Source organism: Hydra vulgaris, chromosome 14 (genome assembly GCF_038396675.1).
Source record: "Hydra vulgaris chromosome 14, alternate assembly HydraT2T_AEP".
Taxonomy (NCBI): Eukaryota; Metazoa; Cnidaria; class Hydrozoa; order Anthoathecata; family Hydridae; genus Hydra; species Hydra vulgaris.
Genome location: NC_088933.1, coordinates 34,140,711 through 34,161,702, shown reverse-complemented (window position 1 = coordinate 34,161,702; position 20,992 = coordinate 34,140,711). Strand labels below are relative to the sequence as shown.

The 20,992-nt window shown below is 27.5% G+C and overlaps 1 protein-coding gene across 1 annotated transcript; it reads right to left on the bottom strand.

The window, feature by feature from the left end:
* Nucleotides 1–5,992: 5,992 nt before the first annotated feature.
* Nucleotides 5,993–19,764, bottom strand: LOC105845907 (uncharacterized). The gene is made up of 3 exons (XM_065817381.1): nt 19,414–19,764; nt 19,229–19,265; nt 5,993–6,523 (listed from the first exon to the last, which is right to left on the bottom strand). Exons 1-3 carry the CDS (start codon nt 19,518–19,520, stop codon nt 6,281–6,283), a joined length of 387 nt encoding a protein of 128 aa, XP_065673453.1. The 5' UTR covers nt 19,521–19,764; the 3' UTR covers nt 5,993–6,280.
* Between the last annotated feature and the right edge of the window lie 1,228 nt (nt 19,765–20,992).

Below are 20,992 nucleotides of genomic sequence, written 5' to 3'. Positions count from 1 at the left end.
CAAAAAATACAAATAGTAAATAAAAATAGTTATAGTTAAACGACAATATTAGTAAAAACGTATAAAACAACTTTTAAATACATCAAAACACACAATACAAAAACAAGTTCTCTTAAATACAAAAAACATCAAAATCCAAAATTTTACACCGTTAAAAAAATTCTAAATCACCCTTAAAGCTAGTATCCTCAATACTTGTTAGGCACGCCTCAAAATACGAGAAATTGATCATCCACGGATCTTAAACATTTACCTTTTTACAGTCCCATTCTGGGACTATATAATGTTAAATATTTAAGCGTTTTTTGTATGAGTATTTTTGTGGTATTTTTATTTGTAAGCGCGTACAAGTAATGACTTTTATTTGTAAGCGCGTACAAATAACGACTTTCAAAGTTATTTTAACTAATAATAATTAAAATTTATACGTATTAAAATGCATTTTTTAGATAACTATAACTAGCTAAGAAAATTAAAATTATTATTGTATTTAAAACAGTAAAAAGAAAAAATTATAGGGGGATACAAATTCGTTGTGTTATTTTAGGAGTGAGGGGTCAGTAAAACATTACGATTTGTAACTAGGACGAGTTGGAGGTGGCGAGGGTTTAAAATTGTCAAAGGTGTGTGACTAAATTTATGGACGACCCCTAATCTTGTAAACTTTAGCCTTAATAAAAATCTTGTTTGAACCTTTTTTTTTTGTTAACTTTAATAAATATTCATTCTTCGTTAACTTTAAATAGCGTGTTGTTATAAACTTTAAAATATTTAAACTATTGAAAATTTTATACATATATATGCTGATAGTATATACATGGCTTGCTTTCATATATATGAATGAGATCTTTCAGTTAATGAGAATTTGAATGAGATCTTTTTAGTTAAGGTTTGTTTTAAAACGTACAACTCCAGTGTGTATTAGGTTTTAAATGCGTATTTTAGAATAACTTTACATTTTTTTAGATAGTACTAAATAATATAGACTTCAACTTAAATACCCTTCAAATAAACCATTGCACTGAGCATATAATATTTAATTTGATTAACAGTATTTTAAAAGGATTTAATGGTAACAACTATACACTGGGAGTTTTTGTAGATCTATCGACGTACTGACTCAAATGACTCATACGACGTAGTGACTCAAATGAAGAAAAAACGGCAAAATTTATATAATCATCGCATTATAATACGTATTAAATGAAAAGTGATTGTTTTTTGTTTTGTTTTTTGTATTGTTTTTTGTCTAAAAATCAATTATGTGATTCTAAGTTGTTTTTACGCGCAACAACCAGCAAAACGTGCGCGCATCTAAAAAAACACGTGCGTATGAAATTTTACACGCGCAAACAGATTTTTTTATTAAATTTTACTTTTGAATCAAGTAATAGTTCGCATAATAGATAATTTATTTTTAAATCTCTTTCTAACTCACTGCAACTTGTAATCACATGTGATCACTCGGTACACTGCCATCCAAATATAAGTCATAATTATTACCAGGCCCCTCCCCTTTTGCTAAAAACAACGATTAAAAGAGTTTTCAAAAAAAAAATATTCAGTCATCAACAAAGAGTATAGAAAAGAATGCTCTGAGCATTACTATAATAACTAATTTAAATTTTAATTCATAAAAAATTTTAATTTCATCAATTGTTAACCGCCTCTTTTGATAAAAACAATGATTGAAAAATTATCTTCAATTAAAAAAAATTCAGACATCAACAAAAAGTATGCAGTTGTTATGCTCTGACCATTACTATTATACATATTTTAAATTTTAATTCATAGAAAGTTTTAATTTTAATTTTTTCAAATTTATGTCATCAGTTGTCACCCTCCTCTTTTGATAAAAACAATGATTAAAAGAATTATCATTAATAAAAAAAAAAATTCAGACATCAACAAAGAGTATATAATAGTTATACTCTGAGCATTATTATTATAACTATTTTGAATTTTAATTCATTGAAAAATTTAATTTTTGATGGCAAATTTAACTATAAATAAAAAATTGCACAAAAGAATCACGACTGTTTAAGAAGAGAAAGAACTTCTATTGGAAGCAATTTCCCATTTTCATATCTATGGTTTGTGAATTGAATGCTTGATATAACTGGATCACTCCTTATCATAAGATTGTTAAATTAGTTTTTCATAATATTTATCTTTAAAATTTTGCATGAATGGTTTAGTCTTGCATTTCTAATCTTTTTGTTAAGAGCCACTACTTAAGAGCCACGATTATTTTGAATAAACTCCAATGGGAAGTTCTAATGCATCAGCAATCTGTAAACCATATTCTAAAAGTTTGTGAACGCTTTGAGGATTAACATACCAATTTTATTCAGAAATAATTTTATCTGTTGTATTATTACAATAATTTTGAAAAGAGCTTGTATCTAAATCATATCCTGGACAAACTGCTTTTAAAATTGCTCTAAGTCTAGAAATGATGTCAACATCCACACCAGTTATCTCAGAGAAGGAATTCGATTCCTCAAAGGCTCTTCTGGCAGTATTACCATCATTAGTGTTTCCAAAACTTTGTTTTGACATGTCAAAAATAAGACTTAGTTCTTCCCTATACTTCTTTTGGATAAATGCTTTTCTTTCTTTATCTGACTCTTTCTGCTCAGAGGTTTTAGCATAAAATGGCCTAATTTTCAATTTATATTCAAGATGAAGAATATACTCAAAGCATCTTATCTAACACTTAAGAGGTGAAAGGCCAAAATATAAAGCTTTTTTATTGACAGATTTAGATCTAATCAGTTTAAAGTTTAATAAACTTACTATAAACGGTTCAAGTTTCTGAATATCAATTCGTAATCCTTCCTCTTCTTCTTCAATTAGCACATCTGTTTCCTTCTTGTATTGCAAACATACTGGTCTGCAGAAATGTGTACTAGATGGTTTTTTGTTGTAACATATTACTGTATCATTAACATTCAGTTTAAAAAACAAAATATGTTTAGAAAACACCCTATTTATTCTTAATAACTTTATCAAGAGTTGTATCTAAATATTAGTGCTTATACTGATTCTGGCTAGACGCTCCATCAAAACCGCCTTTGAAATGCATCATTCCTTATTGATAGATATCTTTTACCGATAATTCAGAAAACATTTTGTTGCAACTATTTAGACTCAAAGTTCTACACATTGCGTGATTAAAAAGAGTTTGAAGGGAGTAAACTGCAGATGTTTCTGAAAAAATTGTATTATCAGGATAGCATTTCTTTTTTTCAGTTAAAATTTTATGAAGAGACGGATAGATGCTTGCATTTTGTAATAAGGAGCTATTTCTGATAGTCATCTTCATGAAGGTTATAAACATTTAAAACTTTCTTAAACAATGATTTAAGCAGAACAACTTTATTGAACACTTTTTTGTAGAATACAATTGAAACTATTTGTACATATATATATATATATATATATATATATATATATATATATATATATATATATATATATATATATATATATATATATATATACATACATAGATCTATATATATACATACATAGATATATATATAAAGTATACAGTGCCGTAAAAACAAAAATTATATTGGGGGAGCAGTACTACCCCAAAATAGTTTTAAGGACCTATTTTAAGTCATTTTTTTAGTCATTTTTTTTAAAACTATTTATTTGAAAAATCATTGAGGGACAAATGCTACTGCTGCCTTTCGCTACCGGTTGCTACGGGCCTGCATACATACATATATTTATATATATATATACATATATATATATATATATATGTATATATATATATATATAAATATATATATATATATATATATATATATATATATATATATATATATATATGTATATATATATGTATATATATATATATATATATATATATATATATATATATATATATATATATATATATGTATATATATATATATATATATATATATATATATATACATATATATATATACATATATATATATATATATACATATGCATATATATATATATATATATATATATATATATATATATATATATATATATATATATATATATATACATATATATATGATACCAATATTTTCTTTTTGGGTAACGATTTAAAGTTCGTTTTTTCTACTGTTAACACTGAACTAGTAAATCTTAACGATGTGGTTTAAAGTCAATAAACTTTTTTTAAATAATGATAAAACGAAATACATGTTTACAAAACTCTTAAAAATCTAATATCTTACCCCTTAAACTTCCAGTTTAAGTCTATTTAATGAAAATTTTGGCATATTAATTGACGAACATTTAAGTTGGAAAAATTATATTAAATTACGAGAAAATAAAGTTTTTTTAACTTTAGGGATCATTTTCAAAAAAAGACGCCTTCTGAATAGTTTACGCCTAAAAGGTATATATTTTTCATTTATCCTTAGTTATATTAGTTACTGTTATAAAGCTTGGACAACTAACCAGTTGTCTTCATTAAAAAAAATTTATAGCAAACAAAAGCAAGCGACTCGGTTAATTTTTAATGCAAACAGATATGCATGCACAGATATGCATGATATTCATACGCCTTTACTAAAAGAAATTAATGCTTTAAATAAATACGAACTAAGTATTTATCAAAATTTATTGTTTATGTTTAAACTTCACAAATAACATGCTTCCGTCATATTTTCAGCCACATTTCTCCTTATTTATTCACAGATACTTAGCAAGGCATTCTATTAACAATTTTTACATTTTGTCAACAACACTTAAAAAATCGGACTACTCAATTACTTGTCGTGGTCTACGTCTATGGAACTCTATCCTAAAAAATGAGATAAAATCTGTAAACAAAATTGAATCTTTTAAAAAACTGTGAAACAGCATTTATTAAATCTAACTAATAAAAACATTTTTTTGTATTTTTTACTTATTTTGTTATGTATTTATTTATCCTGTTATATATCTACTAATATTTATGTGCATAATTAACTCTTAAGTATGTTAGATCTAATTTTATACTTATATATTTTATGAACTTAAAAGTGTAAGTAAAGTAAACTATTTCGCTACCAAAGGAATAAGGTGATAAGATGTATTGTCTTCTGTTTGCTCTCTACCTTAGGGTAGGATATGTGATATACCCTTAGTAAGGTTTATATACAATATATATATACAAATACAAAATATATATACAAATACAAAAACATGTAAAGCATTTAGGAATAGCAATATAAAAACAGTTTATTATTGTCACTCATATAAACATGTAATTAATGTCACTTTTCACACAAGTCGGATTCCATAGTAGCCTATTGCATAAACCCATGCAATACCCCATGGGTACACATTGATTTTATCTAGTGGTTAATTGCATGGGCCTATGCAATACCCCATGCAAAACTATAAGGGGTACACATTGGTCTAATGACATGACATGAGTATAGAAGTTATAAAAGTATTTACAACTTATATGTACATATTAAAAGTTAGGATGTTGTATTATACGTTGAACGTATTTGTATTTAACGTATAAGTTCGCGTTACACCTCGTCCTTAATTGGTTGCAAGAGATTTTGATAAAAAAATAGTTAATAAATACAAAATAGTTGATTACAAATGTAATTAAAAATGTTATATTTATTATTTTTATAACATTTTTTTAACTTTATTTACATCTTTTTTTTTTATAATATTTGCTACTTAATTTTATTTACTATTCATTTTAAAACTTTACACTATTATTCATTACATATTCAATGATATTTAAACAACCGCTTTTTGTCAACAATTAAATAATATTATAAGAATTTCTTAAACTTGACGCCTATATTTTTATTTTATTTGTTTTTTCCAATATAATTTCAGATAAATTAATTTTCTCTCCTCTAATTTTCATCTCTCCTCTAATTTACTTTTCATCTCTCCTCATTACTTTTTCTATGCCTCGATAATTTTCAGTATTACTTTTTAATGCCTCAACTTTTAGTGTTGATACTTGTTTACGTCATAACAATAGCGTTATTGTTTCAATATTGCAGATAGCTGAAAATAAATTGTTTTTAAATTTTTCTTCATGATCTCATTTTAGTATTTTTTTTTTTGAATATAGTTGGTTGCTTTTTATTTTATTAGAAATCGTTAGTGATTATCGATTGATCATCAGCAGAAGAGGTTATTGTTCTTTGCATCATAAATATTCAACTCTATTTTTGAGCTACTATTTGTTTTATCTACATTCTTTACATTTATATATATTTTTTAATATCTGCGTTAACTCGAATTAAAAACAAGCAAACTATTCTACTTTGTCTGCAGTTAAAATTTCCGTTTGAAAAATATTTTCAAATTTTCCCCTAATTCGACCAGGAGATCTTGGAAGTGTATTAAAATGCTTCTGTATCTCAACACTTAAGTCGATTGATTCAATAAAAGGATTATTTTTTCCCAAGCTGTCGTCAAATTGAACAGCGACATCATTATTTTTATCGTTGGTGTTGCCATTATGTGTATTTGTAGCTTCAACTGCAGGCGAAATAACCTAAAAATCAAAAGTATCAAATCAATACATATTTAATAATACATCGCTATGGTAACATGTACTAAGTAAAGTAATAGGACTTAAGGTGAGTTTCCAATCCTCCGTTTTTCTACGGAACGGGAAAGGAAAAGAAAAAATAATCACGTGAGTTATAATACGCATGCCCATGTGATGATTTTTCACTTCCCTTTCCTGTTCCCATGAAAAAATGGATGCGAGGAAACTCACCTTTTGAGTTTATTAGTAAATTACTCAAAAATTTATTTACTCGTTGTTTTATTACACATTTTGTTATTATTTGATATTAATACAGATGTTTCAGGCTATAAGTAAAAACAATATATTTATGTTATAGAGAAGTGCGAATGTCTCATGCAATACCTAAATACTATATATTTATACTATACAGAAATACTTAACACTCGCACTACTTTTTAATTCTTTATATTTTAGGAATAATATTCCTAAAAATAGAAACCATCATGAAAAATAATAATAAACTTTGATCGTAGAAAACCGGGTGGAATCATTATAGGCGGAGAATATAGTACTTTAAAGCAGTTACCTACTCCCCTCCATTACCGTTGAGTATGCTTTCTTCTTAACGAGAAACAGTTTGAACAGTTTTGGATAAACATTTTGTATAAAAAAACTTGAATTTTTTTTTTTTTCAATTTTATTTTTATTTTTCTTTAGTCATTCATCGCAAATCTTCTCAATGGTTGAAGGGTTTGGTCTGCTTTGACTGTGCAAAATATGATTCATTGAATTTTGTTACAATAGTATACCCTTATAGCTTATTGATATTTTGTTTAAAGTCATACTGAACAAGCATTTTACAGTCTTAACACAGGTTTATATTTTATATGAAAAATAATAATTAGTCTCAGAATGAAAGGTCCTTACCAAAAAAGTGACAAACTCTTGTCAATGTTTGTTTTGCTGGGAATAGCAATGACCGGGTGAATAGAAAAAAGCAATTGCTTTTACTCAGTGTTATTGGAGTAATTTCTCAGCTTTACGTAAATAAAAATTTGATGAAAATAGCTCAAATTTTTATTTACGTAAAGCTGAGCAATGTCCCCAAAAAACGCCAAGTAATTGCTTAGCTTTACGTTAACCATAAGCAAGACTAGGTTTTTTCAAACCGAGACGAGACCGAGACGAGAAGTTAATACTTCTCGTGAGACCGAGAACGAGACGAGACGAGAAATTTAACAATTTTTGAAAACAAATTTATTAAAATCCAAGTAAAAAAAAAAATGGAAACATGGTTTTGACAAATAGACACAAACGACATTTGTCAAATGTAAAAAACTTTTTCAAATATTAATTCAGAATTTTTTTGCCAAAATTTTCCAACATGACAATGTTTTCTCTGATTAAGATGATTTGTTCTACTTTTTCTGGGTGTAAGTTGTGTCTGGATGATCGGACGACATTTCCACCTGAGCTAAAAACTCTCTCTGATTTAGTTGAACTTCCTGGAATAGCTAAAATTTGTCTAGCTAATGAAGAGAGTTCTGGCAATGTATTTAAATGCAATTTCCACCAATTAAGAATCGGATAGTCTTTTTTGGCATCAGGGAGATATTCATACTGGCACATTTTGCTCAAAATAGGATTCAGTTCAGATATTGGCTCTTGTGTTTCAAGTCTGACGTTTAACTTGCGCTTCAGTTTTGAATTAGGGGACAAATCTGCTGAAAGGACTCTGGCACTCAACATTATCCTTAACCAGTGAGGCTAATCATTCTTTTGTTGTTTGAAATTTTTTGAAGAGCTCCAAGTGAAGTCCCTTTAAAGCAGGATTTAAGTAGTTTGCTACAGCACTCAATAAGTTTCCAATGTGACAAAGAGGAAATCTGTTCTCAATGCAGCTTTTCAAGTTTTTTGCAAACAAGACACCGTTTTTTCCATCTGTCTCAATAAATTGATCAATTTTGTCATGGATTAAATAAAGAGAATCGGTGACAGAGTTAATTGTTGGAATAGACTCAGCTGACCACGTTTTTGTTGCTTCTTTAAGTGGTGCCATTATTTCTACTGCTCCCTTGATTGATTTCCACTGTGATGCACTGATGGTCTTTGAAGAAAAAATATCTTCATTTGCACATAAGCTGATAATTGCACTATTTAGATGTAGGACAGAAGCCATGCAATCCGGTTCACTATTCCATCTTGTGTCAACAGATTGGCGTAACTGCCTAAAATTGATTCCTTGAGCGTCTGATTCTGATTTAAGCAACTCAGCTGCAACTGTTGGTTTGTGCTAAATCTTTGCATGTTTGCAACGCATCATCCATTCCAGCAGTCATTCCAAATTAGTCTCGAACTGCACATTGCAAAATATGATTGTTGCACAAGTATTGGTCAAGGCGCTTTGACAATTTGACTGCAAGTTTCATGTTTCTTGCCTGGTCGTTCACGTAGTACATTGGCAAATCAGCAGGCAAATTTAGTTCTTCTAAGAAAGAATACAGCTTTCTTTCAATTAAGATACCTGTGTGTCTGCCTGGGAACTGTTGGACATGGGATTTACAGTGATGTAGTCTCCAATTTTTGTCGATAGCATAAAAAGTCCAAGAGATGTAGCTGTCCTGAGCTCTAGAAGTCCAAAGGTCAGAAGTAAATGCAGCACTTTTTAGATTTGGCGTAATCTCCGTTATTATGCTCTTCATTCCAGCTTGAACTTCTCTTGACCAAATTGAAAGCTTTTTTAAATATGTAGTTCTGTGATGAAGGCTCAGTTTAGGGTTTGCAATGTCAAACAATTTCTGAAACCTCTTCTTTCGACTGCTGAAAAGGATGCCAGATCAGTGCAAAAGTAATCCAGCATTGCAGAGTCAAACTGTTTTTGAATGGAATTGTCTTTGTCATATTTGGACTTTGTTTCAAGCATCTCGACCATGGTTCGTTGTTTCTTCTTAGGAGGAGGAAGAAGAGAGTCGTCAGTTTTTTCAGAATACTCAACGTAATCTTGGCTGTGTTTTTTTTCGAGGTGACGATGAAGTCCGCTTGCGTTTCCATCTTTTGTTTTCAAAGACTTTTTGCACGCCTTGCATTCAGCACCGTCACTTGTTTTTTGAAAATATCTCCGGATTTTGTTTTTTCTTGGTGACATTTTTGATCGTTGAAATGAGGCAAGAATATTTCTTTTCAATATGAACAATATGTGTCAAGTTGAATTCCCCTGGTAAACTAATGAAATTAAGTCGAAAGTGCACCATTTTATACAAAAAGTTTTTTTTTTATCCAAAATCTAATTAAAAATATTTAAAATCTAATTGAAATTTTTTAATTAGATTTTTTTTAAAAATCTAATTAAAAAATCTAATTAAAAATCAAATTAAAAATTTAATTTGTTTTTGTCAAAAACAAATTAAATTTTTAATTAGATTTATTAAAATCACGGAGGCAAAATATCAATTAATTAAAAAAACAAATTATTAAGCATCTTGTAAAATATAATAATTTTTAATTTGGAAAATAATATAATATTTAAGTCTCGTTCTACTTCTCGCGAGAATTTTCTATTTCTCGTTTCTCACGAGAAGTCCCATTTCTCACGAAAAACGAGAACGATACGAGATCTCGCTCATGGTTACTTTACGTGAATAAATTTTTTTTTAGCAAAATTGCTAAAAAATTCATTTATGTAAAGCTGAGCTGTTACTCCAAAAATGCTGAGTAAAAGATTTCTTTTAATTGCGTCGCCTATTAGTGGACATAAAGCGAAAAAAAAAAATCTTATGTTTATCTTGTGCCTTGTTAGTATAACCATTGCCAATTAACATTCATTCTTCAGTGACCTTTATGTCTCTGGAGAATTAAATTTGTTTCAGTGCATTGATGTAGATTTTTTCAAATATTTTTCACTTTAAAATCTGAACCATTCTCAAAAAAATATCCTACATCTTTGTCAGACTCTAAAATGCTAAACGACATGAAGTAGTAAGATAGTGAAAAAAATTTATTTCTTTAAAGTAAGTCTAAATATTTCAGTTAACGGGTTCAAATATTAGAAGAAAGCCCCACAAAAATTCAAAGGTTTATTTTGCATAGTCCCGCGAAATTCCATTGAACTGCAGCTACAAAGGTTTTGACAAATTATCCAAATGTAGTTGCTAAAAATCGAACTCTAAAAATCTGCAAAAAATGAATGAAACTAGTGAAGTCTTCAAAGTTATTTTTTAGCATTGTCTACCCTGGATGACAGGCCTTAGCCAATTTTTAAATATATTTATTTATCAGTTTTGAAGCTAAAATCTCCGGATTTATGAATTTAAAAAAAGGGGATGAAGCAACTGAAAAGGTATAACTTTTTTTATTATATATACATATATATATACATATATATACATATATATATATATATATATATATATATATATATATATATATATATATATATATATATATATATATATATATATATATATTTCCGTTTTAAAAGATTATATATAACCAAATACTGCTAAATATATCTAATAAAAAAAAAACGAAAAAATAACACTCAGCTATAAATGAAGAAAAAATTAAAAAACATAAGAAAATAAAAATAATAATTTTTAAATTAGGAAGCATTAGTTGAGTATCTTATTAATGATTAGTTAAGATAGATTATATTGTTATAGGGAACTTGTAGAAGACTGAAAAAGTTTTATTATTGAGAACCATGGGGTAATACGCACATAAACATTGTGATTCTTATGCACAAATATTTTAAATATTTGATGTATAAGAATCTCAATGTAAGAACAAGATTTTTAAGTTTTGATTTTAAAGAAAGTATATTGTTAGGAAGAGCAATTAAAGTCTTTTTAAGAATTTGTTATATAAATAGGGGCCACGATAAGAGATTGAGATTTGAGAGTTTTTTTCTTTTCGGGGTACGATAAAGTTACCAGTTGCTCTTTTGTTAAACTTATTGGTAACTGAATGAAAGAAGTTTTCTGTAAATTGTGAAGGAACTAATCCCATTTTATATTTTAGCATAAATAGTATATAAGTGTAGATAGTAATTTGATAAATGTTTAGCGCTTTCATTTCTTTTAATAGAGGTTTAACGTATGTTTGTTTTAATGATATATTATTCTAGAAGCATGTTTCTGCCGTCGGTAAAGAGATAAAGAGATAAGTTTTGTCTTGTGTGCGCTTTCCCAAGCAATGTTAGCGTATGTAAGATGACTATGTATAAACGAAAAGTAAAGAATTTTTAAGTTTTTTTGTGATAAAAAGGGTCTAGCTTTGAAAAGTAAACCATTTTTTTTTAATATTTGAGTGTTGATGGCCTTTATTTGGGCTGTCCATGAAATATTCATCTATGACCACTCTAAGAAATTTAATTGTTTGGGTTCTTTCAATATTGTTGAAATCGATACTTAGAGAAGGAAGAACGGAAGTGTCTTTTATTTGTTGCTTTGAGTGAAACAAAATATATTTACTTTTTAGTACGTTTATTGGTAACTTATTAGCACTGAACCATGTTTTAAGTTGTTAAAGCTCAAGGTTGACTTTGTTAAAAAGGTCATCGATAGAAGAAGATGAATAAAACAGATTTGTATCATCTGTAAACATTATGCAATCAAGATTTGTAGAGGCTTTAGAAATGTTATTAATGTATATAAAGAACAACAAGGGGCAAAAATTTCGGAACCTGTGGAACACCACATTTTATTTTTAATAGCTTTGAATTAGAAATATCTACGATTATGACACATTGTTGTCTATTATTTAAATAACTGGTGAACCATTTATTAGTTTTTTTTATACAATACTTTTTCATTTTTTCAATTTATGGTTGACCGTATGGAAAGCTTTTTTAAGATCAATAAAGACTCCCAATACAATTTGATTTCTCAGAAATTCTAAAAGAAATAACTCAACCGGCACATCTAATTTGTTTTTCGGAATTAAAACATGTAAAGTCGAGTATTTGTCACATTCTAGGCGTAAAAAAAAATACGTGCATTGTAGCAGGTGTTTTTTGAGGTTTTAAAGTCGAATTTAAATGTCGCATACTTTTATCAGTGGTTTTAGGTTCCTTACGGAAATTTATTATAATATAATACTTCTTTTCTGTAACAGTGAAACCATAATTATTTTAACTGATATTTTCGGTAAATAGTAATAGTTAATTTCACGGAATGAAAACCATTCTAGGCAAGTGTTATTCTTTTTGTTTTATATTAGAAGATTATAAACACACAACAAAAACCAAACGTAAATTTTTCCTGAGTTATGCCGGCTGAGACTACTTGGTTTGCTGAACGTAATATTTGTGAAAATGTTAAGGATAAAACATGATGTTATTGTACAAATTTTTTTCTGTGGTACTTGTCGAAAATAATCACTCGACAAACTTAATGGGACTGATTGAATAGGCTAATACTGAATAATATAATCATGAGGAGGCTAATTAATGCAATCATACTTGAAAGAAAATAATTAAGAGATCTATATATAACTAGACCCGATTATTCAAAATATAAATATGACAGAATTATTGAGGGGATGGAGAATTACAAGAGAAGTTTCAATAAAAGTGTTAGAAATTTACGATCTATATATATTAACTTCTTGGTGGGCACCCTCGCGAGTATGAGGTATGACAGTAGTTACTATTTTTACCACGTTTTTCTTAACTTGTTTTCTTGTCTGTTTGTCTGTTTGTCCGGACACAAAATGTTTTTCTATAAAACACCGCGTAGTTATTAGGTTTAAAGTTAACCAATCACATTTAAATTTATTCCATCTTGAATGAGTTAAATTTATCAGTGCAAGGACCAAATGCAACATGCCTTAATTTGTCTGAAAAATTCCGATCCTTCCAAATGAAACTTCAGCTTTGGCAAACAAAATTGAATGAAAATAAAAATTACATGTTGCCAACCTTATCTGCTTTCTATGAGGAAAACGGCATTGAGCCTGACAAACGGAGTATAATGATAATTTCTGTGAAAGAACATTTGCACATGCTTGCGGACGAAATTTCATCATACTTTCCAAATCTACCTAACATCCCGTTTGCACTTGCCAGAAATCCATTCACAGTTAAAATTGAAGATGTTCCTGAGACATCGTAGGAAAAGTTTATTAAACTCATAAATAGCGATGCAGCAAAAAATGATTTCTCTTTAATGTCAGTTACACAGTTTTGGATCAAGTGTTTGCAACCATATCCTGTTCTGTCTGAGATTGTGTTGCGCCTTCTTCTTCCATTTCCAACAACATATCTTTGCGAAACAGGGTTTTCCAGCCTGTTAGTTATCAAGTCTAAATACACAAATAGATTTAATGCAGAAGATGACCTTCGTTGTGCTCTTGCAAAGACTGCCCCAAGAATTTCTGATCTGGTGAAACAAAAACAAGCTCAACCTTCGCAATGACATTGACATTTTGTGCACATACTGTCGCAAGAATATTGTAGGAATGTAGTCATTTGCAATGTATTATAAATGAGACTGTTATCCATTATACGTCATGCTTTTCAAATTTTCACATAAGTATGCAACATGAATATGGTGAATACGTGATATAGAAAAGTAAATATAAATGCAAGTCATAAAGGTAAAATTCATTATCTTGTAATTTAATTATAGTTAGAAATCTATTTTGAACAAAATGTAATTACATATTGTTTTGTGATTAAAAATAAAAATTTTGCTATGTTCAGTTTTTCACAATGAAAATAATTCCTGTATATGCGGAAATATATATTGCGATATATAATTTTATATTATAACAATAGCAAAAGTACAGTTACTTAGGCCTACGAGCGTAAATAATTTTACGGTTGGGGTCGCTATATCATAGGGGTTGTATTAAAAGGGTCGCGGCAATGTAAAGGTTGAGAGCTGCTGGTTTATTTGATTCATTCGATCATTTATTTCAATAAGTGTTTTGAAAATAGTTAAAGGTGGTGTCTATGCTGTCTAGTATTTGTAGCCCAGTAGTAGTCTAGATCGCACTAAGTAGTATTACTTAGTACTAAGTCATATAGTGGACTAAAAGGACTGAAAGTTTTTTTTTGTCCATTGGGGAATTTTTGAAAGCGTTTACATAAGTTCATTGTTTGATTTTTCATCAACAAAGCTTTGTGTTTACCCCCGTGAAGCAATAAATGTTATTTAGTTGTTATTTTATTATGTAATGTTAGTTAGTTGTTATTGTTTTATTACTATTCACTACATTATAGTTATAAGGAAGTCGCATGAACTAATAAATAGAAATTGAAAAAAGTATGATAATTGAATAAAACTTGTATTTTATATCGATTTTGCTGCATTTGCGTCAATGTGATTGGCCAACATGTTACATTTGAAAAATTATTTTACTACTTTATTTTTAAACCGAAACGCGTGTTTTCTTTAATTAAATTGGACTCAAAGAATAATAAAAAAATATATTCAATTTCTAAGTCTTATGTTTATAATATATATAATATCCTTATCAATTATGTCTTTCCCAATCTGGGAAAAATTTCCTCTTAAAGAATCCTGAGCTCTACGCCCATTATTGGTATGGAGTATTTCATAATTGGAATAGAGTATTTCATAATTGGAATGGAGTATTTCATAATTGGAATGGAGTATTTCATAATTTGAATGGAGTAATTCATAATTTGAATGGAGTATTTCATAATTGGAATGGAGTATTTCATAATTGGAATGGAGTATTTCATAAATTTAATAAAATTCGTGGCTTACAACCAAAGCTCTTTTTATGTCCCTGAGGTTGTTCAAAATTATTTTTTTATGTTTGAGAAAATTGAATCATTCTAAAAAAGAGATTACCAGACCAGTTTTAATGGAAAAAAGTGAAATGGAAAGGAAGTTGTAAAATTAGCAAGAAAAAAATAAGAGTCCAACAAAGCTGTAGAATGTTTATTTTTAGAGTATAATTCGAATCTTAATAAGAAAAAGTTTTGAAAAAAATCATTTTAACTTAATACTTTGAAAAAAAAGTGATTCTTATACATAGATATATAGATAATGTGAAGTCATACTTCGGAATTTTTCTGCCTGTCGAATTATAGATCTTTTTCTAGAACATATTAAAGAAGTTTTGGCACCTGCCATACCTTATTTTAGCTGTTGATCTCATAAAACTATCAACAGCGAGAAATAAGTTATTATTATAAACCTATAAAAAAAAAAAAAAGTAGATTTGCTATCTTGAGTAGTTACAATGTAAAATAGTTGCTGAATTATATACTTCAAAGTATATAAAGGCACAATTAAATTAAAAATATTTTTACTGATACCTTTAAAAAAGCACTAATCTTATATTAATCTTAAAAAAAGTTGAGACGTTCTAATTTTTAAAACACCATTAATTAAAATTTTGAAAATTTTTTTAAAAAGTCAGTAGAATTAGCCCACTTTTATAAACCAATTACTCAAGAAGGACTAACTTTGTTAAAATCAAGAGGGAAAGTGTTTGCCACAATGTGTGCCTTACTAGTAAAGAAAATATTATTAATTTTTTTTTTATCTTTTTACATGAGTTATCAAACATTTACTATTGATGTACTTAATATTGATGTATCAAATTTTTAAAATATCTTTAATGATAACTTTATTTTTTATTTACTTTTTTTTTTTGTTTTATTTTTATTTTATTTGCCGTATAATATTATTTTCACTAAGATTTTTAATATTATACGGGCAGTACTTCCAGAAGATCGTAATGAACTTATCACGAAGCCCTAAACAAAACTCTATATTCTTCTACAATAAAAACATCTATATATGAAATAAATATATACCGAGAATATATAATCACTAAATATGTCATAAATTAATACTCTACATACTTCAGAGGTGAAACTCAAAATAAAACACAACAAATCCATATGCAGTATAGCAACTGAAAATATTTTTTAAAAAATCAAAAAAAATCAAGAATATTTTTGGTTGAAAAAATGGTTTTTTTCATAGATTGTTTGAAAAAGAAATAGGTCAATTTAGATGAAAAAACAAAATTAGGCCGTACTATTTCATTCCAGAGAAAAATTCGACGATAAGATATACAAAATTGAGCTTGTTTATTATTGCAAAAAGGTTTTTCTAAAATGCTATTATTACGTGGGTAATCTTTGTTTTTGGGTTTAATTTTGTAAAGGTTTATAAAAACATCGGGGGACAGAAGTTCTTTACATTTGTACATAAAACACAAAATATTATAAATAGATTTAGTTGATAAACATTTAAGGCGCCCATTTCTTTAAAAAGCGGTTCAGAGTTTGAAAAACGATTTTTTAAATTTATTGCGTGTTTCTGATGCCGATAAAGAGATTTAAGTTTAGTTTTATGTGTACTTCCCCATATAATATTTGCATAATTAATATGACAGTGAATAAAAGAGTAATATAATTGTTTTAATTGCTTTTTGTTTAAAAAACCTCTACATTTGTATAGAATTCAAATGTTTTTTGCAACTTTATAAGGCTCGGTGATAAGGCTAAATTAGTTTTTTTCTTGCCCCGCCAATATTAATTTTTATTTATAAGCTTCGAAACTGTATATATTATTTAAAGGCAAAAAAAAAATGTGTATATATATATATATATATATATATATATATATATATATATATATATATATATATACATATATATATACATATATATATATATATATATATATATATATATATATATATATATATATATATATGTGAGTGATATATATATAACTTTAAGAATATTTTGCTTTGTATTTTATAAATTTTAAAAAGATTTAAAAAAAACTATATGTGCCAGCAAAAGGATTTGAACCCCCGCGTTGCGCAGCGAGCTAACTACTTCGGTCACTCAGGCATACTTTACTTTTTAAAGGTTTCTAACATTATTTAATAATGGTATTAGCAAAAAACTATAACTTCATAAAACAGGAGATGTTATAAATTAAATATTATAAAAAAGATATTGCGGCTATGCAATTTTTAAGTAAAAGTTTAACTGTAAAACTTGAAATAATTTTTACCATTACATAATTTGAAACTTACATTATTACATTATTATTAGGTATTTGCATACATTATTGTTCACTTTTTTCTATAAAAAAAAGTGCTTTTTCTTCGTAGTTTTTTACAAACGTTACCACAGCAAGTCTTATTAAAAAAACACCGTTTGCTAGTACAATGACAGACTACAAATATATAGTTACTACAAATGTATAGTTAAGACATAAAAAAAAAAATTCTTATTTCATTTTTAACAACAAAAAGTTTCGAGAAAAGAATCTCTTATTACAAAAAACATTTAAAATTGTCATTGAAGAAAATATTCCATCAACATCTAGTGGTGTAGGCGGGATTTATTCTTCATATATGTCACTTTTAGACAGAGCGCACACTTCAAATATACTTATTTATATACTTATGTCAAATGAGAACATTTTTTCAAAAGTATTGCGCCGATCGGAGCCTGGGAACAAAGGCAATGAATTAATGAAATATTTTTTACTTAATTATACTAAATTTAATTTCATCAACTGGTTTTAAATTTTACCTTATAACATGTAACTTTCAAAAATTATAACCATGTTAAATTTTCCCCTTTTTCAAAATTTTATGACCATGAGAGAACTTCCCCAAAAGGAAATTTTGGGGAATCTTCTCATGGTCATAAAATTTTGAGCGTTAAAAGAATATTAGATGAAATTGAAAGCCTGTCGATAAAACTAAATTTACTATAATTTAGTAAAAAAATGTCTTAATAACTAATTGCACACATGTTTGGGGCAAAGAAAGCAAACTTTTAAAGTTGTTTTATTTTTAGGCTCCAATTGGCTGCAATTCTTTTTATCATATCTGTAACATCAAAAAAACTCTGCATACGCTATTGTTAATATCCAAAATTAATATCCGAAAAGAAAATTAAGGTTTTAACTTTCCTTAAAGGAAAGTTTATCTTTATCAACAAGATGTTGCTCATCTTTATCAAGAAGACATCTTTATCCATAATAAAATGTATAAACATGATCTTTAAGGCAGACATCAAGAAGACACCATTTATCTTCATCAAGAAAACATTTTATCCAGAATAAAATGTTTTATCATCAAAAAAATCAACTTACAAAAAACTATCATTAAAAAATATATGGTTGAAGATAATCTCTCTTCTTTAAAAAAATTTCTAAAAGTGTCTAAAAGAAACTCTGTTACAATTATGAAGACCTCGCAGAAAATAATTTGTCACCATCAATAATTGGTGGTTATGATGTCGATATTTTTACATACATAAAATAAAAATGGTTGTAAATTAAAACAACTAAATATTTCACGAATAAAAGAATTTTTTTTATTTGTTATCATGTTTAAGCTATTTTAATTATTTCTAACTTTATGGTTTACGTAACGCGTGTTTAAATGAAATAAAACATTTTATTTTGATTAATTGATGCATATCTTTTATCTCATTAGTTTAAACTGTCGTTTGTCAAAACTTTTATATTTTTGGCTCATCATTTGTTCATTAAATAGTTTTATTTGAATTAATAAAAAAAAATGCATTAAAGTTTACATTGAATTTTATATAGTAAAAATAAGCTAAAGTAAAAAAACAGATACTTTTTACGAATTTTGTTATCTTATTTAAGAATCAAATCAATACGCCATAACCTATCATCATTAAAAACTAAATTGTATTCAAATAAACTAGCAAAGTAGAAATAAACCATAATAAAAAAAACATACCGCTATTTCGACAAAGCTTTTTGGACTTACAGCTTTTCTAGTAAAATAAAAACAAATTAAAAGTAGCATTTATAGGAATCAATATAAAATAATATTTATACGAACAAATAAACTCGATATGCAACAAAAGTAACTATAGACGACAATCGTACAACGCGTTACAAAACTTCTAAAGTTAAACTAACTTAGATTTTCTCCTTCGAACAAAAAATATTAAAATTCCTACAACAACCAAGACCAACGTTCCAATTATAACTCCTATAATTATTGATCCGTTTGTTCCCAGTACCATTTTTAAAACTATATTTGATACTCATGAATTTCGTTTTCGGATCGGAAATAAAATCAAATTATTTTTTTTCAAACTTAGCTGTAGATGAAAAAACATCTTGTTAAAACTTATAACTTGACGAAACGTACGCAGACAAATCGTCGTTAATTTTTCGGATTATCTATCTGTAACAAAATTTAACATGTCTTTTTTTTTGTTATGGCAACGCGGCAACGAATTTAATTCAAATATTGAAATATCTGCCTTATGCACACGGTGCAAAAATTAAAACTTTTTTCGAGTCTTTTTTATAAAGTTTTCATTTTCTAAAAAAATTATTGGAATTGACGAAGTTCTTTTCGTTGCCAAGCTCATAATTGCATACTTATAATATCAACCGACTTAAAGGGATTGTGAGTAAACTTGCGTGAATAAGCGTGGAACTGCGTAAAAACTTTCAGAATAATTTTTTTTTAATGTTCATTCATTAGGATAAAACAAATTGTATTACAACAACGATTATTATTACTATGACTTTATGTTATAATAGGATGTTACAATATATCAATTTAAATTCGTATGAATTGACTTTTTTGTTGAAGTGCAACAGATAAACACTTTCTTAAAATATTTAAGTATTTAAAAACATATTGAACCGTACTGCACATAAATATTTTATATTTTTATGTAGGGCGGGGCAAGTTGAACAATTTACTTTTTCAATTTTTTTACTATTAGAAAGGTAGCTTAATCTGGAAAAAAGTACTTAAGAAACAAGTTTCTTTTCTGATTAATTGTGGAAAGTGTTTCCTAAATATAAGACATTTTTCATTATTTAACAACTTCAGTTTCGATAATCCATCGATAAACTGTTTCACTGCTGTTATTCTATACAGAGCCGTGGCTAGGCTCCCCCAAACCCCCCAAATTGTTGACCCTTCGTCCAAGAGGGCGGGTGGTCTGAAAACTTAACAAAGAAAAAATTTAGGGGGGCCTCCGAACTACTAGCCACGGCGCTGATTTTATATAATTATAAAATATACGCAGTTAATTGTTATTTATGCTTAATGATTAAGCATATAATATTATTTGTATTGTTTTTAAGTTGTCTGTTATTGTTATTAATTGTTAGTTTTAGAGCTTTAATTGTTAAACTTTTATAACAAAAAAAGCAGATGAAATTAAAATATAAAATTGTAAATGCGACTTCCTAAAATTCTCACGCTTTTTCTATAGTAATTAAATTTTATGTAAACAAATAAAACCTATTATGCAGACAAAATTGTAAATTTTTGTCGCTATAGACCTTTTCATAAATAAACGTTCCAAAGACTCTAAACGAGGCTTAAGTTACCGTTAAGTACCGTTGATAAACAAACCATATGACTTCTAATAAAAAATATCTATAAAAAATTATTTTGAAAAACATTGTGCTGCCTTTAATTGTGCTGCAACCGAAGTTATAATTATAACTTATATTATATAAAATTGAA